This window comes from Sus scrofa, chromosome 18 (assembly GCF_000003025.6).
Source record: "Sus scrofa isolate TJ Tabasco breed Duroc chromosome 18, Sscrofa11.1, whole genome shotgun sequence".
In the NCBI taxonomy this organism is placed as follows: domain Eukaryota; kingdom Metazoa; phylum Chordata; class Mammalia; order Artiodactyla; family Suidae; genus Sus; species Sus scrofa.
Window position 1 is genome coordinate 10,154,781 of NC_010460.4, and position 22,358 is coordinate 10,177,138.

The 22,358-nt window shown below is 55.0% G+C and overlaps 1 protein-coding gene across 3 annotated transcripts; it reads right to left on the reverse strand.

The window, feature by feature from the left end:
* On the reverse strand, positions 519-21,563 carry CLEC2L (C-type lectin domain family 2 member L). 3 transcript variants are annotated; one of them, XM_021078806.1, is made up of 6 exons: positions 21,118-21,563; positions 11,687-11,761; positions 8,983-9,149; positions 8,043-8,143; positions 5,717-5,829; positions 519-798 (listed from the first exon to the last, which is right to left on the reverse strand). In XM_021078806.1, the coding sequence occupies exons 1-5, from the start codon at positions 21,308-21,310 to the stop codon at positions 5,718-5,720; spliced, it is 648 nt and encodes a 215-aa protein (XP_020934465.1). In that variant the 5' UTR covers positions 21,311-21,563; the 3' UTR covers positions 519-798; position 5,717. The 3 variants fall into 3 exon arrangements, with proteins under 3 accessions (XP_020934465.1, XP_020934464.1, XP_020934463.1); XM_021078805.1 differs by lacking the exon at positions 519-798 and adding an exon at positions 825-1,523; XM_021078804.1 differs by lacking the exon at positions 519-798 and having other exon boundaries at positions 5,248-5,829.

The window sequence follows — 22,358 nt, forward strand, 5'->3', positions numbered from 1 at the left end:
AACAGACCAGGAAATATGATCCTTCCACATACCTGGAAGGAGAGGAAAATTATTGGTGCATGGCAGCCACTTCTCCTGCATCCCCTAAAATACATCTTGTGTGAGCCTCTATGTTCAAAGATTCTGGAGGGAGCAATGCTTTCCCCTGTCGTCACTGATCTGCATTAGTCTGTGGTGCAAGCCTCTGAAATGCAGGTGCTATAGAAGCTAGCTCAATCAAATACTGTGCTCAGCTTACATCACAGTGAAACAGACAATGATTTTTTTTTTTTTTTTTTTTTTTAGGGCCACACCTGGGGCATATGGAGGTTCCCAGGCTAGGGTCTAATCAGAGCTACAGCTGCCATCCTACACCACAGCCCCAGCAACGTCAGGTCCAAGCCATGTCTGCAACCTGCACCACAGCTCACTGCAACGCCGGCTCCTTAACCCACTGAGTGAGGCCAGGGATCGAACCCGCATCCTCTTGGGTCCCCGTCGGATTCATTTCTGCTATACCACAATGGGAACTCCCGATAGTTTTTTTTTTTTTTTAATTAAGCAACTACTATGGGCTTAACATACTTTGTGTGTGAAATGCTTAGCACAGTGCTTGGCCCTCATAAGCTCTTTGTATTCATTGGTACTGTCATTCCAATTTTGTCTTCGATGTGTTTGTGTCTTGGCCCAAATGGGTTCTCCACTCTGGACTGCAGGATCCTAGTGGACGTTGCGAGGTGGTTCAGCATCTCATCTCTTCCTCTAAAACACCGGCTAGTTTTCAGACGTCATGGGCAGCTGGGCCGGCTGTGCAGATTTCTAAGATCAGAGGAAAAGCAAAGAGGAGAGAGCCTTTGAACTAGGAGTCAAGACGAGTTTAGTTCAACACAGGTTTATTAAGCACCTTCAGTATGTACCAGGCGCTAGAGAAACAAAGGAGCGTGCGAGTGGGCCCCTGCCTCGAGGGGCTTTCATGTCTGCGGGGCTGGTGGGCAGGGAAACAGATGAGCAAAGCACGATCGCCTGGGCTCTGTGTGATGCAGAGGCCGAGGCAGCGCTCCCTCGTGGCCACCCCCACACTGCCCGCCCAGGATGTGCACGCTCAGGGGATGTGAGGGAGCTCTCGCAATTGAAGCAAAACAGAGCTCATCTTTCTTCATGAGCCTTCAGAGTGTGGCTCTGAAGTCACGCCACACTCTCCAGGGCCAAAAAGGCAAGGCTCTGCCGATGGCTGGTTGCTGCTGTACCCACCAGGGACACGAGAGGACATTTGGGGGCAATCTCACTGCCATATACAACAATGTACTTTTTTAAGCACATGCTGTGTGCTGCAAAGAGGCCAACAGCACATAATCCCTGCCACCTAGGGGCTTAGATGACACGCGGTGAGATGATGTGAAGAGATGAGTCTCAGGTGAAAAGTTCTGACAACTTGGGCTGCGGGAGAGGCTCGGTCTTAAGTGCTGAGGGTGCTGGGGAGAGGGAGGGGTCCCTGTGGGCCTGCCGCCATCCTGGAAGGGGTCCCAGGGAGCTTTGCACTGGGCCTTGAAGAGAGAGAAAGACAGAAGTCAGCATTTGCATTTCCTACACTCTATGGGAAATTTGTGTGAAAACCGTATGAAGATCAAAATGCACAGGGAAAAAAAAAGTGCTCAGGGGAGTTCCCACTGTGACGCAATGGGATCGCGGCATTTCCAGAGCGCTGGGATGCAGGTTCAACCCCCTGCCCAGCACAGTGGGGTAGGGCGTTGTCGGAGCTGCAACTCAAATCTGATCCCTGGCCTAGGAACTCCATATGCCACAGGGCAGCCAAAAAAAAACAAAAAACAAAAAACAAAAACAAAAACACCCATGGAGGAGTTCCCATCGTGGTGCAGCAGAAACAAATCCGACTAGGAACCATGAGGTTGCGGGTTCGATCTCTGGCCTTGCTCAGTGGGTTAAGGATCCGGCGTTGCCATGAGCTGTGGTGTAGGTCACAGACGAGGCTCAGATCCCGAGTTGCTGTGGCTCTGGCGTAGGCTGGCAGCTGCAGCTCCGATTTGACCCATAGCCTGGGAACCTCCATATGCCACGAGTGTGGCCCTAAAAAGAAAAAAAAAAAAAAAAAAAAAAAAGCCCTGTTGCTCTGTCTTCACAAAGGATGTCTACTGTCTAATGCTCCAGCCTTCAGCCGGTGTCCTGCCCACTTCAGGGACTACACCCAAGGACAGGGCGGGGGTGTGGGTTCAGATTCATCCAGGGAGCAGCTGCCCAGGCTTGCAGTGTCAACATAAAGTGAAAGTTGGGAATGAAGTTTTACTTGGGGCAAAATGAGGATGATAGCCTAGGAGGCAGCTTCTCAGCTCAGAGAAGTTGCTCCAGAGAAGTGGGGGGGAAGGTCAGTATGTATGAGGTTTTGGTGAAGAGGGACATAAAAAGTAATTATTTACTTTTTTTTTTTTTTTTGCCTTTTGTCTTTTTAGGGCCACATCCATGGCATATGGAGGTTCCCAGGCCAGGGGTCAATTCAGAGCCATAGCCGCCGGCCTACACCAGGGTCACAGCAATGCCAGATCCGAGCCGTGTCTGCGACCTACACAGCTCACAGCAACGCCGGATCCTTACCCCACTGAGCGAGACCAAGGATCCAACCTGCAACCTTATGGTTCCTAGTCAGATTCGTTTCCACTGCGCCACAATAGGAACTCCCTAAGCCCACATTTTGCAGAAGGTCAGTGCTAGTCTTGTGAAAGTTACTGTTGTCACAAAGAGCAGATGTCACCATGAAGGATTTTAGTGCTTTTCTAGAGATGAGGAGATGTAAGGATTGGGCTCATAAAATCTTCTCCTTAAAACATCTAACTCTCTGGAGGCCTGTTCTGCCAGTTTTCCCAGAGCACAGAGGGCCTCCCTCCTGACTTCCACCCCGAACTCTTTCCGGGCGTGTTGAGGGTCAGCAGCTGCAGCAGCTCATGATTTAATCCTTGTAGAGGCAGGTGAGAAGCGCCATTCTCCAGTTGGCAGCAGCTAAGCACACTCTCCACTGCAGGAAACTCACCTCCGAAGGGAAAAATCTTTCAGAGGGGCTGAAGAATGGGGTTGAGGGGCGGGCGGCGGGGGCAGGGTTGTCCTTTGGGTCTCAGTGCTGCCACCTGTGGCCGTTGGCAGCAACTGCACCAGGCCCGGCAGCCCTGCCCACTCAACCAGGCTCTGCCTCCATGTGACATGGGGGTGCCTGGCTGGTTAATAACCCTGGGAGGGTGTTTCAACATTTCTGAAGTTTGGCATGCTGGCGTTTGGTTTTGGTCTTGTGTCTTCCTCCATAGGAACCACAAAAGAAAACTTAAAAACATAGATTACCAATCCACCATGCTGTAGAGTAGAAAAAAAAAACTGTATTGGGGAAATAACAATTTTAAAAAATTAAGAAAAGAAAAAAAAAAAAAAAGATCACCGCTGATCAGAGTTCCCTCTAGCTTTATCACACTGATTTAGAATTGTCGTGCGGTTGCAGGGCAAACCCAAGGTTAGCAGTGTTCATCCACCAGCAGGCCTGGAAAGCTCCACGCAGCAGGCTGTGGATAATTGAGTCGAAACAGGATCCCGAGGGCACAGGTTCTGTGTTCCCGCCCGCCCACACTGCCTCCTCCCAGCCCCCCCCCAGCCATCTCGGCTCCCTTCTTCCCACCGGAACCCACAGGGCAGGAGGACACAGCCTGTGGGCCCAGGCCCAGCTCTACTCCCCCTCTTGGCCAAGGTACAGTTTTGTCACCTGTGGCAACATTTCTGAGAGAGTTAAATGATGAGCCCCATGAAAAGGAAGATGCTGGAGTTCCCGTCATGGCTCAGCAGTCGGGAACCCGACTAGTATCCATGAGGACGCAGGTTGGATCCCTGGCCTCGCTCAGTGGGTTAAGGATCTGGCGTTGCCGTGAGCTGTGGTGTAGGTCACAGATGCAGCTTGGATCACAGGTTGCTGTGGCTGTTGTGCAGGCCAGCGGCTATAGCTCCCATTCGACCTTTAGCCTGGGAACTTCCATATGCCACGGGTTCGGCCCTAAAAAGCAAAAAAAAAAGGAAGACGCTAAGGTTATTCAGACTCAGCGTCTTTGAGGGGAGGGCCACAGGCCTGGCTGAGAACAGATGTGAGTCGTGACTCTACCCCTACCCTGAATGGCAGCCGCTGACCACTTCCTCATGCCCAGCCCCTCAGCATACTTCCGCACAGGGGCTGGGGAAGGCGGTGGTGGGCTTCTGCCACCCCCACAAGCCCCCACCGCCACCACACTGAATTCCCTAAACTTTTTTTTTTTAGGGCCACACCCGCTGGCAAATGGAGGTTCCCAGGCTAGGGGTCTAATCAGAGCTGCAGCTGCCGACCTATGCCACAGCCACAGCCACAGCCACGCCAGATCTGTAACCCACTGAGGGAGGTCAGGAATCGAACCCACAACCTCATGGTTCCTAGTTGGATCTGTTTCCGCTGGGCTACGATGGGAACTCCCCCTGTTTTTTTTTTCTCTCCGCTGTCTTTCCCCATGAAGAGAAAACACGAAACCACAAAATCCCCTTGTTTTACTAAATCTCCAGAAAGCGTGCAGAAAGGTCAATAAACCAGGCCGACAGTTTTGTCTGAAACCTGACAGTAAAGGGACAGAGAAGAGCAGGACCTGTTTCCTTCCAAGCTATTTTCTGAAAATGGGCCAGGACCCAAATTCACCCAGGCGGCCCCCAGGCGGCCTTCCTGTCTCTCACCCGGCCGGGGGGGGGCGCTGGGGAACTGCCAGGTCTCCCCACCCCCTGCTCCTCCCCAGCAGACCAGGGGACAGGCAGGGGCCCTTGGCCCTACGCAAACTCAGCCAGCCCAACAAGCACCTCATCCCCGCTAATCCCCCCCGCCACCTTCACCCTACCCCCGCCAAGGCAGACTAAGCCGTGCCTTGACTGTGTTCCAGAATGTTCCGGCGCTTCCCAAGCTGTTGCCTCTGCTCCCTGTGTATTCCCTGGGGGACCCGGCTGTCGATCCCCAGGCCTGGTGTGGCGTCTGGCACGTGGCGGGTGTGAATAAATGTTTGTTGCTCTGCGTTGCATGGTAATGAAGGAGCAGGAGGCACACATCCCCCCGACGTCTGAGACTCCCTCGAGGGTCTGGCCACGCCAGCGCTGCCCTGAGGCCACAGAATCTGTTTTCGGCTTTGGTGCCTCCACTTGCCGCCTGCCACACGAGTGTGTCATCACCTCTCTCCCAAGCCACCACCCTGGAACAAATGGCAGCTGACTTCCCTGGATGCCAGTCATCTTTTTATTCCATTGGGGACCAACACAGCAGCACCAGGGACACAGCAGGGGCCTGCCTGAGACCCCGGGCAGAGCAAGGCAAGGAGGGGGCTTCCCTTCCTGCCCCCCCCCCGCCCCGTGGCGGAGGAGGCGGGGGTCTGTGCGGGCAGCAGCTCAGGCTGGATCAGCCCCCGGCCTTCCTCACGGCGCCTCCAGAGGAGGGAAGGTTCCAGCGTGGGGCCAAGGAGGGACGCGTTGGGGTGCCTAAGGGGGACGCTGAACATGAGCGAGGACCATGCCCGTGAACGTGTCAGCGCATCCAGGGGAACAGGTGTCCGCGGTGCTGCTGAGCGTGTGGGACGCGCCGACTGAGCCGCGGGACCTGCCCGGGGCCGAGGAGCCCAGAGGCCGAGGGCCCGTCCTCACTGCTGCGCCTTGGAGAGGAGCCGGCTGCAGGGCGGCCCGGGCCCGGACCCACCTCACGTGTAGGCCGTCTTGCTGCACACCCAGGGCCGGGTCATCAGGCACTCCGTCGACGCCAGCCTGGTGGGCTCCACGAAGACGCACTCCCCGGGGCCCGAGATGGAGAACCTGTGGCCGGGAGAGAATAGACCAGGGCCATCACCGGGCTGCCCCGGAGGCCCCGGGACTTGCCCCTCCCCCTGGAGCCGCCTTCCCGGACAGTCAGCCTCTCCCTCGGACCTTGCTGGTGTGGCCTCACTTGTCTCCTGACCGTGTGCCCCACGGCTCCAGCCACCCTGGCGCTGCCCGTGGGCCTTTCCTGGACTCGCCCTGTGCCTTCCCATCCTCCTGCCAGGCTCAGCCCACTTGTCCTGGGAGCCCAGGGCCCTGTCCAGGACCACCTTGCCCACACCTCCTGTGTGTAGCATACAGGGAGCTCAGGAGAGATGCACTGAGTTAATCTCATAGGTTAGGGGTGGACTTGGGTAGCCCCGGTGTTTAACCCCCGGGCTGTGTTACCCAGGATCCACTGATGTCCTCCATGGACCTGGGTGTGCCCTGGAGGGGAGGGTTCTTCCTGCCTAAAATCATCCCTTCTGAATCTTGACATGTCTTTTTTTTTTTTTTTTTTTTTTTTTTTTTTTTTTTTTGGGTCTTTTTAGGGCTAACCCCGTGGCATATGGAGGTTCCCAGGCTAGGAATCCAACTGGAGCTACAGCTGCTGGCCTACACCACAGCCACAGCAACGCAGGATCCAAGCCACATCTGCGACCTACACCACAGCTCCCGGTGACGCCGAATCCTCCACTGAGTAAGACCAGGGATCGAACCTGCATCCTTGTGGGTGCTAGTCGGGTTCATTAACCAGTGAGCCATGACGGGAACTTCTTGACATTTCTTCTTAACTCCATTTGGTCACCCTGACCCAAGCCCCCTGCCAAGGTCAGTTGGGATTTCAGAAGGCACTAGATGGATGCCAAGAGGGAGTGGGGGGGCCAGGGCCACCTCCGTGTCAGAGAAGCGTGGCCCCAAGGCCCACTGGTTGCCAGGTGGTCAGTACCCTGGGGACCCAGCCTCCAGGGCTCCATGGGTTCCGAGAGCAGGAAGCTTCTAGAAAGGGGTGGGGTAGTAAGGACAAGCTGCTTTCTCAGCAGCTCTAAGCACCTTTTCCTGAGGTGACAGCAGGAAAAGGAAAGAGAAAAAAAAGGAAGAGGGGCTGGACAAAGAGAGATGCGAGGTGAGGGCAAGGGACGGCAGAAGCAGGAACGTGGGAGCTGTTGTCACGGGCCAAGGTGGGACACTCAGGTCAGGTCAGTGGCAGTGCCCCCGCCCAGCTCCTGAGGCCTAGTTCTCCAGCCTTAAGAGCCTAGACTAGGAATTCTTGTCCTGGCTCAGTGGTAACAAAGCCGACTAGTATCCATGAGGACATGGGTTCGATCCCTGGCCTTGCTCAGTGGCTTAAATGATCCAGCATTGCCACATGGTGTGGTGTAGGTCACAGACATGGATCAGATCTGGCGTGGCCGTGGCTTGTGGCTGTGGTATAGGCTGGCAGCTGCAGCTCCAATTCAACCCCTAGCCTGCGAACCTCCATATGCAGCAGGTGCGGCTCTGAAAAAAAAAAAAAAGAGTCTAGGCCAGAAGCAGAGGTTCTTATTCCACTGTGGGTGCCCCTCTGCCTTTCCCTGAGCCTGAACTGCTCACACTCACTATCACCTCCCTCACCCGCCCCACCTGCTGCCAGCATCATTCCACAAACCAGTCCCTGGCACAGCACACCCGCCACCCCATCGCACACTCGTTTCCACACCACTTGGGCCACACGAATAATACTTAGCACCACACACACCACCAGCTCAAGAGGTGTTCTCTCTAAGAGCCCACTGCTCGTGCCCAAGGTTCAGATCCCCTTTCTCCCATAGTGACAATGTTTAGGTGGCCTGGGGCTGCCCAGAGTAGAGGCCCCATCCCCCACCCGCCCTCGCAGCCTGGTATGGCCGTGTGGCTCAGTTCTGGCCAACGTGGAGGCGTGTCCAGGACACCCTTCCTTTCTCTGAGCCACGCGGACAGACTGGGCCATCACATGATGGAAAGAGCCCAGGCCCCTTCCAGTGACAGGACGTTCTGATGACCACGTGGTGGCTTAAATGAAGCAGAGCCACCAATCCAGGCTGGACTTTATGGGAGAGAGAGAGAGAGAGTAGTAAAGCCACTGTCATGACCGGGTCTCTGTCCCACACTCTAACTCGCGCGAAGCCAAGTTCTCGGTCAGCAGGTGTGTCTGGGGTCCTAGGCCTCCCCCAGTCTAAGCTCGGCAGCCAGAAGATGAAGCCTCAGCTCACGTGTCTGGATCAAATGGGTCCCCGTTGACCCAGTGGAATTCGTCCCCAACTCTGCGCAGGCCAATCCAGGGCTCTCTCCGTGTGAACTTGAACATGAATTCCTGCACCAAGGGAAGCCAGAAACCCCAGAGTCAGGTGCCATCTCTGACTGCTCATACCTCCCCAGACATACCCCAGCTTGGAAAACCGGCTCCCAAGGTGTGTAGACACTGAAAGGGTGATGCCTCCCTGCATCCCAAGAATGAGGAGCTGGGTTCCAGACACCCCCCTCTCACGGTGGGCCACTTGCCACGGCCTCGAAGGGCCCCAGGCTCCAGGAACACACTGTGGGGCCAGGAAGCCCGGAATGGGCTGGTCCTCCTGGCTCAGCGGTCCAGCCATCCCGATTCTCAGGAAGCCTGGGGTTGCCGACTTGACGGGTTATCTGGGACACCTCTCAAAGCTCGGGCTGGATGTGCTCCTAGCTGCATCTTCCCAGGCCTCTCTCTGCAGAAGAGGGCTACTGAAGTGCCTACCAGACCAACAGCAGCGACTGTGAGCTCATCTACTGTTTCGGATTGCACGACCTGTTACCTTCAAGATCCAAAATGGCCAAGAGACCCGTTAATTGTGTTCTTTGCACATTTCCAGTGACGGAACTGTCTAGGGTGTCGGAAAGATCAGGCCCTGATTTGGACTCGGAGAAGGTGCCAATGCAATTTGACATTTCTCAGGGCATTGAGACTGTGTGAGGCTCGCACTTGACCAAATTGAGTTCAGCAAACCAGCCTCGGATACGAAACAGCTGGCGTGGACAGTAGCAGGTAGCTGTGCAATCAGGTGCCCTCACAGACCGGTTCCCACCCCATGGAGTCCACCTGCAACCCCCTCCCAGGCTGTGCTCTGGAAATAGGTCCCTGGGGACACCGCGTGTCCTTGGGACGTGGCCGGCCACACTCACCAGCTCCTTCTGGCTCTGAATCACAGCCAGCACGGCGTCGTGGGTGCGGCAGTACTGCCTGCCCGTGTTCCAATCTCTCGGTTCCTCAGAAAAGAAGTAGCATTTCCTCCCATAGAGCAGCCAGTCCTCCGGACAGGGCGCCTCGCACTTGATGCAGCCCTTGGAAGCTGCAGGGAAAAGAAGGGGCTCCGTGTCCACCTGCACAGCAGGCCTCACCCCCCCACCCCCCATAATCCCGCTTTGCGCCCCACCGCTCCCTCTGCCTGTCTCAACTTTGGTGCTCATCAGCCACATGCCTCAGGGGAGCCCCTGGCGATGCCCGACAGGTAAAAGGCCGGGGGTGAAATAAGCAGAATCACACCACCCCAAGGAGAAGCGACAGCAGGTCAGCCCCTGGGTTGAGCGCTCCTCTTCCTCTTCCTCTTCCAGCTTCCCGAGCTGGGGAACCTGAGAAGCTGGGCCTCGGAAAAAGGGCCTGGAGGCCATGCATTCCTCCCTCTCTGGCCAAGGTGGGACCCTCTCACTGGCCACACCCTCACCAGCTAATGATGCTGAACTGCTGGAAAGTTCTTTTTCAGTTTTGAGTCCTAACCTGCCTTCCTGTGACCTAGACCTGCAGGTCCAGGATCTGCCTCGGGAGTGACTCGGGGCAAACCGGGTCTTCCAGCGCCTACCTGAGGAAGGACCCCAGGCTCTCCTCTAGCTGGATTGAACAAACACTGTCTTGGCCACAATTCCTTGCAGAGGTTGCTCTCCAGACCCCTCTCCATCCCGCCTGGCTCCCTGCGCCCACGTTACCACCAAGATGCCGCCACCACCACCAACTGGGACGAGTCAGCTGGGGCCCGCTACAGCGGCAGCAGTCTTGCCAGGGTGCAGGTGCTCTGATGAGAATCTTGAGCACCTGCACACGTGTGCTTTTCTGGGAAGGGAGCCTGGAACTTCCATCCGATTCTCGGAGGGCCTCCGTGTCAAAAGGAATTCGTCCTTCTCTTTGGCTGTTTTCCTACGATCTCTTTCCAAGCCAGCTTCCCCCGGCCCCCAGCCAGAACGCGTATAAAACCACCTTTAAAGCCAAAGGCAGGCGCTTATGTTTATTTCTTCCACGGTCATCTCATTTACATGGGCTTATTTGAGGTTTTTTGTTTGTCTTTTGTCTTTTCTAGGGCTATACCCGTGGCACATGGAGGTTCCCAGGCGAGGGGTCCAATTGGAGCTGCAGCTGCCAGCCTACACCACAGCCACAGCAGCGTGGGATCCGGGCTGCGTCTGTGACCTACACCCCAGCTCGCGGCAACGCCGGATCCTTAACCCACTGAGCAAGGCCAGGGATTGAACCCGCTACCTCATGCGTACGAGTCGGGTTGTTTCTGCCGTGCCATGACGGGGACTCCCTGGCGGTGCTTCCAGGAGACCTGGGAAGAGACTCTGGTGCTTTTCTACAACCACAACACGCAGAGCTCACACATCGCCCTGCCCCTGCCCTCCCCGTGTAGCAACACAACATTTTAATTTGTAGCAATTAGTGTGAGTGAACCCAAGCTGGCCCGTGGTCACCATGTTTTCCTAAGCGCTCACAAGCCCCTGTTAGGCCTGCACGCCCCCCAGGCGCAGCCTCAGTGGGAACTGATATCATCAGGGGACTTTCCTCGCATTTTGAAGTTTTCAGGTGCTTCTCAAAGATAAAGACAGAGGAAACAAATCCGACTGGGAACCATGAGGATTCGGGCTCACTCCCTGGCCTCGCTCAGTGGGTTAAGGATCCAGCGTTGCTGTGAGCTGTGGTGTAGGTGGCAGAAGAAGGGGCTCGGATCCCCCGTTGCTGTGGCTGTGGTGTAGGCCAGCAGCTACAGCTTCGATGGGGCCCCTAGCCTGGGAACCTCCACATGCCACAGGTGCGGCCCTAAAAAGCAGCAGCAGCAAAAAAAAAAAAAAAGATTGCAGAGATCCTAAAATCAATTTGCAAAACCCTTCAGAACCCAGGACATACTCTGACTTGAATCCATGAGAAGCAGCCAAATCCCCTGGTCATGGAGCCTTGTCTGCCTTCCTTAGTAGCTGTGTTACTCCTCCTTCAGCCCTTTCCCTCGCGCCACGCCACCCCTCGGTGCTTCTCAGCCCTCTCCCCCTTGGAATGTTCTGTTCCCTCTCCCTCCGGATCCCTAGGAACCTATTCCTTCCTACTCAGGGTTTAGTACATGTGATCCCCACTCTGGGAAGCCACTCAGGCAGCAACACCTCCATCACTGGACAGGGGAGTTGATATTCTAAATTAAAAAAAAAAAATCTCCAGCACTTTGCCCAGGGTCTAACACACAGTCGGAGCTCAATAAAATGTTTGTCGAGTGACTACATGTGATCTTTAAGGCCCTTAAAGATCCCCAGATCATCTTTAAGAAGCACTGCCCGCCCCACACACACCAAGTTTGTTCTGAGTTCTCGCCAGCATTTTGGTGGCTGTACCTAAGTAACAGCTCAGCTCCCCTTTGGCTGCAGGGCTTAGGAAAGGGGACGGGTAGAGTCAACGTGTGAATGCGTCATGTTAGGCGAAGATCTCGTGTAGAACCAGCACTCTGCTCTCCATCTACGTTGTCCCCCCACAGCACTGGTGGCACGTCTAGAACCTTCCTTTACCTAACGAGACATGCTTTTGACAAGGTGTGTAGAAGCCGAATTGCGTAAATGCTCTGACAGCCATGCTCACCCAAGATGCTCATCACCACCAGGATAGCAAACAGAAGGACGGCGATGGCCCCCAGCAGGAGACGCGTGGTGGTGTCTGCGGAGAGAGAAAGGGGTTGAATGCCCGCCCCCGCTGCCAGCCCCAAGTCCCAAGAGCGAGAACCTCTGGGGCATTCCGTGTTTTCACCCTCGGAGTGGGTCTGATGCTGAAGTCTGAGCACAGATCCGGCTGATGCTGCGATTCCCCTGCTGAAAAGCCCGCCTCCAGGGCCATGCACTTGACCTCCTTCTGTGACTGTCGCCGCTGTCCGATCCCCAGCCTCCAGCTGCTTCTCTACCTCATCCCTAGTTTCTGCCAGACAGACTCCTTGAAATAACCCAGTCCGCCCTCTCTGGCCCACACGGGGTCTCCGCTCCCAGAGTTCTCCTCCTCTACTGCTGCCTCTTGAAATCCTGCCCTAAACTCTCCATCCTCCTCACGGAAGTTTTCCTGACCCTCTGGCCTCTCCATTTTAGATGTTTATGCCTTGGCGCTCACTTAAAATTTCAAGAGTTCATAAAAGAACCTTTTAGACTTTAGACATGGCATCTTTGAAGGTTTTTCATGTGATAAAATATACATAACATAGGAGTTCCCGTCGTGGCTCAGTGGTAAACGAATCTGACTAGGAACCATGAGGTTGTGTGTTCAATCCCTGGCCTCGCCCAGTGGGTTAAGGATCCGGTATTGCCATGAGCTGTGGTGTAGGTCGAAGACGCAGCTTGGATCCCGCATTGCTGTGGCTGTGGTGTAAGCCGGCGGCTACAGCTCCAATTAGACCCCTAACCTGGGAACCTCCATATGCCACAGGTGCGGCCCTAGAAAAGGCAAAAAGACAAATATATATATATACACACACACATAAAAGTGAGCATTTTTAAGTGTACAATTAGCAGCATTAATCACATTTATGATGTTGTGCAACCATCCGCGCTGCCTCTCTGCAAAACTTTTTCATGACCCTGAATAGAAACTCTGTACCAATTAAGCATTAACTCCTCATTCCCACCTCCGCCCAGCCCCTCATAACCTTTAATCTACTTTCTGTCTCTAAAAGTCCGCCTACTCTAGGTGGCTCATGTAAATGGAATCATACAATACCTGTCCTTTTGTGTCTGACTTATTTCACTTAAGGTTTTCAAGGTTCATCCATGTTGTAGCACATATGAGAAGCTCATTCCTTTTTATGGCTGAGTAATATTCCACTGCATGACTATGTACATTTTGCATATCCTTCCAACCACTGATGGACACATGGGCTGTTTCCATCTTTGGGCTCTTGTGAATAATGCTGCTATGAACAAGGTAAACAAAGATTTGTTTGAGTCCCTGTTTTCAGTTCTTTGGGGTATATACCTAGGAGGGGAATTGCTGGATCAGGTGATGCTATGTTGAACTTTTTGAGAAACCATCAAATTTTCCATAGCTGCTGCACCTACCAGCATCCTACCAGCGACACCAAGGCCCAAGTGTTCTAATTTCTCCATCTCTTCACTAAACACTTACTAGCTTCCATTTTTTGTGATAGCCATCCTAGTAGGTGAGGCCTTTTTATTTTTTAGTCTTTTAAAGAAAACTTTTAAAAGTTATATATGTGCATAGATGAAAGATGCACCTCCACAGCCCAGTGCTGGTCTGTGCACTGTTACTAACCTATGATAAGTGCAAAATCCTGAAAATATCTAGAAACAGTTATAGCAATTCTGCATGGCTGTGACATCCACATGATATTGGTACTGTTTCTAGGAATTCAACTGTATTGTACTTCACAACAGATTGCGAAAAGAAACCTAGTCCAGAGCTCCCGTCGTGGTGCAGCAAAAACAAGTCCAACCAGTAGCCATGAGGATGCGAGTTTGATCCCTGGCCTCACTCAGTGGGTCGGGAATCTGACGTTGCTGTGAGCTGTGGTGTAGATCGCAGATGCAGCTCAGATCCCGTGTTGCTGTGGCTATGGTGTAGGCCAGCAGCTGCAGTTCTGATTCAACCCCTAGGCTGGGAACTTCCATGTGCCATGGGTGCGGCCCTAAAAAAAGCAAAAAAAAGAGAAAAATAAACCTGGTCCTTTAGCAAGGCTTTGAAAAGCAACAGCTCTAAAGTCAAGAAATATAGAGTTTCCATTGTAGCTGAGCGGATTATGAACCAGACTAGTATCCATGAGGACACAGGTTCGATCCCTGGCCTCGCTCAGTGGGTTCAGGATCCTGCACTGGTGTGGCTGTGGTGTAGGCTGGCAGCTGCAGCTCCGATTTGAACCCTAGCCTGGGAACTTCCAATGCTGCTAGTGTGGCCCTAAAGACCAAAAAAAAAAAAAGGTCAAGAAATCCTACCAGGCTTCACTAAACAAATGAACTGCCCCCTCCACAGAGGCAGACCCCTGCAACTCTTTTACTAATTCTTTTGGCGATTGCCTCCAAATCTCTAAAAGCTTCTCGACTTTTCTAAGATGTTATTTCTTGACTTCTCACAATAAGGAGGAAGATGTAATTCTCTGCATTACCGCCCTGCCCTCTCGGTGTCACAGTTGGGTTTGACTGACCGTGTGGTGTGATTTTCTTACATGTGTTAGGAGCAACGTAAGTGCCACTCCCAGCAAAGCCACATAGTGTCCTGCGAGCTTTATTTCTACATAACTTCTTGTTTCCCTGTAATTAATCGAGGTCCTCTTGTTCCTTTGCCTCCACGTGTGTGCTCATCATTATTTCACCTCCAAAACTCCTTTAAGCCGATGAGGCAAAATCAGGAATTCCACTTCACCCCTGGCTCAGTCTGCAAGGGCTGCTGTAACAAAATACCCGAGGCTGGGTGGCTTACGCAGCAGACACTTGCTTCTCACAGTTCTGTAGGCTGGAGAGTCCAAGATCAAGGTACCACCAAATTCCATTCTTGGTGAGGCTCCCATGATGGGAGTCGTGCCCTTGTAAGAAAAGAGGAAGAAACACCCACTGCAGAGCGAGGAAGTGCCCTTACCCACGATCTCTTTGCCTTTTCACTCAATTTCCTGAAGATTTTTTTCGACTTTATCTTCCCACTCTCTACGCACTGAATTTTTTATGTGTACATTTATTTTTAACTTCGAAGGTTTTTCTGGGGTTTGTGGCTGCTGTCCTCTGAATACTCCCTCTTAGAGCATCCTGTTCTTTTTTTTTTTTTTTTTTAGCTTCATTGTGGATATGGAAGTTCCCAGGCCAGGGATCAGATCCAAGCTGCAGCTGATACCTGTACAGCAGCTGTGGCAATGCTGGATCCTCTAACCCACCGCACTGGACTGGGGATCGAACCTGCACACACTCCGTAGTGACCCGAGCCGCCCCGGTCAGATTCTTAACCAACAGTGCTACAGCAGAAACTCCCTATTCTTATTTTAATGCTGAAAAATTTTATCTTTGAGGATATTACTGAGGATTTTTTAGTCTGGTGGAGGAGGGCTTGATGGGGGGTTGGGCGACAAAGTGGGCGGAAAGGTTTAGCCTGTTATCAGCTCTGTTTCCTCCAAATTCCTTTTTTGTTTGTTTTCTGGGCATTTACTTTGGTCTCTAGCTTCCACATCGAGACTTTTCTCAGCTCTCTGGAGATCTTTGGTCATGATTAAAGCAGGAGGAAGGAGCGCTCACTGGCACTTCTGAGACCACGTCGGGGGCTTATTAACAGTGGGGCTCACAGCAGAGTGACCTGGCTGGGCCAGTACTCAAGACCATATGTTGACCTCTTGGAGTTTTTCCTCTTGGGACCAAGTCTGGAGATGGCTCTTCTGTCTTCCCTTGTCGAGGGTATAGGTGTGGCCGGGAGACAAGGCTGGGAGCCATCCAGGGCACCCGAAACATAAACCTTGCCTGAACTTCTTGCTCTCAAGTGTGTGGGTGTCTAGAGTTCCTTTCTCACAAGGGGAGAGGCTCGCAGGATGGGAAGGGGAACTGGGCATCTGAAGTCTCTTCTTAAAGAAGGGTCAGCCAGTCCTTCTGGTTCCAGCTCCATCTTCACCCACAGCCATGCTGGCTGGTGCCCCCACCTCTTTACTGCGAGGCTCCTGCGTGGGACTCAGGTGCTTCCTCCACTTCCTGAACTTTCTCAGGCCGGTGGAGTTAGTGTCAGGTGCCAGTCGTTGATCCCTAGCTCCCAGTTTTGTTGCTATTGTCTTCTCTCCTCTTCTTGTTGTCCTTGTGGCCCTTTAACAAATCCCATTAGGGAGTTCCCATTGTGGCTCAGTGGTTAACGAATCCAACCAGGAACCATGAGGCTGTGGGTTCGATCCCTGGCCTCACTCAGTGGGTTAAGGGTCTGGCGTTGCCGTGAGCTGTGATGTAGGTCGCAGATGTGGCTCGGATCCCGCATTGCTGTGGCTGTGGTGTAGGCCAGCAGCAACAGCTCCGATTAGATCCCTAGCCTGGGAACCTCCATATGCCATAGGTGCAGCCCTAGAAAGACAAAACAAACAAACAATCCCATTCGTGTTGTATCAGTAGCTTCAGAAGGGAAGGAAAACAAATGCATGTATTCAGTTGGCCACTTTTAATTACAAGTCCAACAGTGCTCGCTTCAGCAGCACATATACTTGCAAGTCCAACAAACATTTGGGAGTCCTTCCTATGAGGTCTATACTGGCAAGTGACCAGGAGTCCAGAGGTGGGTGGCTCTAGGCACTGTAAGAACAGAGGCTCACATCTGCCAACGAGGGCTGGGCTCCTTCTGCACGTGCCCTCCGGTCCTCGGTGCAGCTGCTTGTAAGGCTGGTCCCCGTGAGCTGCTCGGCGGCTGCCTGCGGCAAGCATGCTGGGTGAATCCTTCCTTTCTCTTCTGTATTAGTTTCTCAGTCCTGTCCTGTAACCCCGGCACCGTCAGAAGAGCATAGCAGCCTCATAAACCACTTCACCTGGGCGCAGATGGCAGCTCTGCCACTTTCCAGTGGCAAAGGAACTTTGCTTCTTTTTGATTTCATTTGCCTCATCATCTTTAGAGGGCAGTCATGAAGTGTCTGCCTCAGAGTTTTGTGAGAATTCAAAGCCCGGTGCTTAGAACCGTGCCTGGCGTGGTCAGCTGTACTCCAGCATTAGCGGTCGCCTCAGGATGATTACCAGCCCACGAGCTCCTGTAGGATAAGGGCTGTGCTTTATTCACCTTTGGATTCGCTCTAACGGGGCTCAGTCATTGCCTTGTGTCATAGAGCAGCCACTGGTACTAAAAACCCAATGGGAATTTAGCTGAAGGACGATGCCCTTGGCCACGTGGATGTACACCTGCTCCCCAGGGAGAGGCGGAGCTGCGCATGCGTCTCCAGCATCGCGAGACCTGAGGCCGCTCCTCATTCTTTTCTGGAGGACCTGCGCGGTGACAGAGGACCTGCTACAGAGTCTGACTCTTGGTTCACTCTCAAGGACAGCCGTGGGGCTGCACAGTCCCAATATTATATTAGTTTCCCAGCTCGACATGACAAAGCATCACAAACTGGGTGGCTTGAAACACCAGAAATGTATTAGCTCCCAGTTCTGGAGGCCAGAGGTCGACAATCAAGGTGTCTGAGTAGCTGCTCCCTCTGAGAGCTGCAGAGAAATCCTTCCTGGCTTTGTCCTGGGTTCTGCTGGTGGGCTGGTGAACTCCAGCATGCCTTGCCTTGCACCCGCATCGCTCCTCTCTCTGCCTCATCACGTCCTTCTCCCTGTGTGTCTCTGTCTTCACGTGACCACCTCTTAAAAGGACATCGGTCATATTGGATTAGGAGCCCACCCTCCTCCAGGACCATATTTCCAAATAAGGTCAGAATAAGGTACTAAGCAGTTAGGACCTCACCTTCTCTCTTGGGGGCAGGGGGGGATCTCATTCAGGCCAGCAATTCTTTCTTCTGTGCAGTGGCCCTTATTAGATGGAGCTTGAGGGAACAGTTTACTTCTGTTTATAAATATATTTGACTTAGCCTAATGTTAGAGGGAACAACTGAAAAAAAAAATCTGGTTCCCAAGCCCAGACCTGTCTCCCAACACCCTCCCACCCCACAGCCCAAAAGAGACGCACAGCTGACGTCTCTAAGCCGCCAGGGCCACAGCCTGGCGGGCACATTCTTGACTGTTCAAAATGATCAAATGTGGAATTTGGCAATTTTTAAATTTTTAAGAGGCTCTGCTAAATGCATGAGTGTGGTTTTGATCAGGAAGTTGTGGGTTTATGCCTAATCAAGAAACTTTCCACATTAAAAATTCAGAATTGGTGAGCCCAGAAAAAGTCTATAGCCTGAGATGTGCAGAATCACTCGGTCCCCGCCCCCGGTCCCCCCAGGCTGCTCTTCCTCACCCCCACTCCCACTGCCAGAGAGTTGCCCATTTTGAATCACCTCCAGTCTTTCCATAACCCAGGCGGGAGCTCCGGATCACTTTCCAGCCTCTTCCCCAAGGCTCAGGGTGAAAGTACCAGGGCTGTCTGAGGGGCACGGGGAGACGAGCTATATGCGTCAGAAGCACAATTTGATTCTCTTCCATTCGCCTCACCAAGCCCCACGTCCTGGGTCAGCCTGGGACAGAGCAGGAGCCTTCATATCAGAGGGCCTCGTGGCAAACTCTGCTTTCATGTGTGAGGAAGCAGTGCGCGTCCTTGGGGAGGACACTTAGCCCCTCTGAGTCTCGTGTCCTCCTGTATGAGACAGATACGACCCTCGCCAAGCCCTGCGAGGGGAGATGGGAGGGTTAAAGGAGACGGCTAAGTGAACCCCCAGTGCGGGGTTGGCAAGTGCCTGGTAAATATTCAGCCCACAGTAATAAAGGAGCACAGGCTCCCTGAGGGTTTGGCGTGGTCCGCTCAAGACGTCTCAAGACAAGGGTTTGGCTTAGCAAGGGCCACAAAACCCCTTGGTCCCCAGGTCTGGCAGGCCCTCCTTGTCCCATCACAGGTGTTTCTCAGGCTCTGTGGACCGGGTTCGTGACAGGGGCTTCAGTTTGGGTGGGCAAGCGGACTCATGGTAGGCAGACCAGCAGTCACAGGCTCTCAGGTGAGCAGCGAGTCACCCATGTTCCCTGGGCTCCTCGAGTTAGGGATGCAGAGCTCTAGGGACTGGGGAAAAGGGTCACCTGTACCCCCATCCCAGCACCTTTGTCTGTGTAGCCCTGAGAGGCCGACATCCTTATCTAGCTTAGCCGATGAGGAAACTAAGCTCAGACAAGTTCGAAAACCTGCCAGCCCGCTGGCAATGGATGGATCTGGCTCAGGCTTACCTGACTCCAGAATCTGGGCTCTTTGCACCTCACCAGGCTGCCTCAGTCCCTGTCCTGTGATTTCTGCAAAGTCAAGGGTATTCTTAGAGCTGCACCAGGAGGGAGGTTTGTTTGGAAGGAAGCGAGGAAGAGTGAGTGAATGTGGGAGATACATGGCAGGACCCTGGAGAGCACCCGCCTGGTCCAGGAGCTCCCCTCTCCAGGCTGGAGATGCAGCGCCCAGGAGATGCTCAGCGGACAGGCAGAGGGGAGGCCCCCGGCAGGGACATAGACTCCAGAGCCCAAAACTCCTGGGGGAAAAAGCCCATGGGCCCCAGATGCTGAGCCCCCAAGGACCACAGGCATGGGGCTTGTGGCGCTGCTCCTGGTGGACCATGGGAACAAGGGCCGGGGCCAGAGGTGCCATGAGAGATGGAGCTAGACCTGGACAGGTGAGACAAGACTGGGCTGCAAGTGGGCACTAAACAAGGGGAGGGCTAGATTCCAAAGGCCTGGAAAAACAATGTCCTGAGAGACCCCCTGGGCTATTTCCTGCCTGATAGGCGGCTTCTTCTTCAGCTTGACTTAGTGGTGGTCCGCCCAGCCATGGCTGGGAGCAAAAAGAAGAAGCCAAGGTCAGGACGGAGGTAGAACAGGAGCCAGTAAGCCAGTGGCCCTGAAAGAGGCCACATCACCCCAAAGTGGCCCTAACCATTGGGAGTTACAGTCAGGTTAGGCAGACCCTGGAGGAATGCTTACCAATGAAGGAAGAAGAAATACAGGCAAAGGGAGTGAGCAGTTTCAAGAAATAACTTGTGCAGGAGGGAAGCAGGGGGTCACAGGCAAATGTAACCATGAGCCCAGAGACCCTGTCAAAGGGGGCTGGTCCCCCTTTGTTCAATCCGCTCTTCTCAGCCTGAAGCTCCTCTGCAATGGCTCCTCCACTCCGAGCTCTAACCTCTTTGCCTCCTCTGTCCCAAATCACCGTCCAGGTGTCCAGCTTCCCTCCAGAGCCAGCACAGCCCCTCCTCAGGCCATCCGCATCCCCTGGCCCACCTGCCACTGGGCCAAATGCTGACAAGGCTGTCCCCACCTCTGACGCCTTGGCAAGGCACCTGCCCTGGCTGATGCTGATAATGTCCCTCCCCTGACCACCGCCCCTCCTTCCTCACTGACCTGGCCTTGGTCTGACCCTTCTGGGCCACCGCTGCCTCTCCAAGGGCAGACACACGGTCTCATTCGCTGCTTCAACAGCCACTTCAGACAGACCCTCGGGCAAGGCCTGGGTGGCCCTTCATGGTCTGGGTGCTCCCGACGCCTCCCTTCTCACGCTCCCCCCATCCTGGTAGCATGGAGGTCGGAGGTCAGGCCCCCACAAGCGACAGGCTAACTCTGGCCACTGATCCCTGAACATGTCACTCCCGGAGCCTGGTGTCCCCCTTTCTTCTCTTTCCACACCTCCTAAGAACTCGCCAGCTCCAGGAAGCCCTCCTTTTCTGAGAAGCCTTCCCTAAGAGTTGGATGAGCCAAGGTCTGGGCTTCCCTGGTTAATGCCATCAGGTCCTCGGACTTCAGATTCCAGGTGTCAGGAGGACCGAGACACCTCCAGGGGACCAGCCCCCGACCCCTGGCCAACTCCAGCACCTTCCACACCGCACCCCACCAGTGGCCACACACATTTACGGAAAGAACTCATGAGCTCCAAGTCCATCTCCTCTTGGCTTACTGCCCCCTTGGCCAGGCAGGGGCTCATGCCTTGAGCCCCTCTGACTGGAAGGGGTAGGTGGGACCCAGGACTGGCAAGGAAGGACCTGGGACAGATACTCCCTCCGGTCACCACGAGGCGCCCCCCCCCCCGCCCCCAGGGCATGAGCCCCACTTCTGGGGTCTACGGCTTTGCTGTCACTTTGCCCAAAGCATTTTTCACTGCTACAGATTCAAGCCGCTCTCAACACCTCCCCGGCGAGAGGTCACGGTCCCCTTCACTCATTAAGGAAACTGAGGCTCAGAGCGTGAAACCTGCTCCCAAGGTCAGAGTGAGACGGGGGCCAGGCTATACTGAAGGCGGGCCCCAGTAACAGCTGCCGCACCCCCCATGTGGCCTCTGACTGCCCTGACATCACGGCGCCAGGTTCCAGAGTCGCACGCCTCACCTTCCCCACCGGGAGACCGGCCAAGGTGACTCTAGCCCGCCTCCGGGTCTCAGGGCTGGGGAAGGGGGCTCCGCGCGACGCTTACCCTCCAAGGCCGCTTTCCAGCTGGTGCTGCCCTCGTAGCCCGACCCGGATCGCCGCAGCAGCCCCTCGGGACCGCGGCCCTCCGCCTCGGCCGGCGAGCGCGGCCTGGGCGCCGCGGGGGCGGGCGCGGGCCGGGAGGCTGGGGGCGGCGGCGGCGGCCGGGCCCGCGCTGGGGGCTCCCGGGCCGGCTCCATGCCCCGCGCTCCGCCGCGCCGCGCCCGCGCTCCTGTGCCGGGATGCGGGCCCCAGCCCGAGGCGCACCCGGCGCTCTGCGCGCCCCGCGGGCCCCCCAGGCCGGCCTCGGGTGGGCGAGGGCCTGGGCTCCCGCAGGCCGGGGCCAAGCCCGCCTCCCCGCGCCCGACCCGCTGCGCTCGGTGGCCGCCGCCGCCTGGGTCGCTGCGCGCCGCGCCTGCCGGGGCCGAGCCGCAGCCTCCGCGCAGAACCCAGGGCACCAGAGGAGGTGCGGGAGCGGGCGGGGCGGGGGCAGGGAGGGAGGAGGCGCCGGCAGCCGGGACCGCCCCGCAGCCCGGGTTCGCTGGCCTCCGCCCCCTCCGCTGGGGTCCAGATGCTGTCGAGCCAAGAGAGCACGGATCCTGGAGCCGGGAGACCCAGGGTCTAATCCAGGTCCACCTGCCAGCCTCTTGCTCATCCTCTGTGAAGACGGGAGTAAAGTTCACGCAGACGATGCAGTGAGGCTCAAGGAAGATGCGGGGCTTTCTCCTGGGCTACCCCGGAGCCAAAGCAGACGGGTGAGGGCTGTGACTTGGTTCAGACTCTTGGCAACCGAGAAAGAAAATGACGGGATCGGTGAGCAGGAGAGAGCAAAGGGCCGAGGAGACGCGTGGAGCAGCATTTCAGGTTCAGCTCACGTTGACGGAGCAACCCCTCGGTGCCAGGGGGCTTTACAAACCTTAACTGACCACATTCCCAGTTCAGACTGAAGCGGGATCGGGGAAGTCCAGGGCATTGCTGAAGGCAGCGCTGTGCAAGCGCTCTGTTGGCTGCTGTTCTCACTCCCAGGCCGGGGCTGGGCTTCTCCAGTGGTCTTCGCTCCAGGGCATTCTTCTGGGGGCTGACCTCATGCCACCTCGGGCTCCACGCCCAGGCCTGCGTCTTCGTTCTCCAGTCCCAGTCCTGCGTTTGTTTCCTATCTCAGGCTGTGATTCCTCAGCAACCTTCTCATTCTCTCTCCGCTCCCAAATCCAGTCAGGTGCCAACTCCTATGAATTCTCCCTCCCAGAG

Bases quoted from the DNA above. Each gene is read 5' to 3' on its own strand.
- CLEC2L (XM_021078806.1), bottom strand. From the start codon at position 21,310: ATGGAGCCGGCCCGGGAGCCCCCAGCGCGGGCCCGGCCGCCGCCGCCG. The intron at 11,762-21,117 runs GTAAGCGTCGCG...CTCTCTCCGCAG, and splicing joins CTGGAAAGCGGCCTTGGAGG to ACACCACCACGCGTCTCCTG. The intron at 8,144-8,982 runs GTGAGTGTGGCC...CCCTTGGTGCAG, and splicing joins TTCAGAGCCAGAAGGAGCTG to GAATTCATGTTCAAGTTCAC.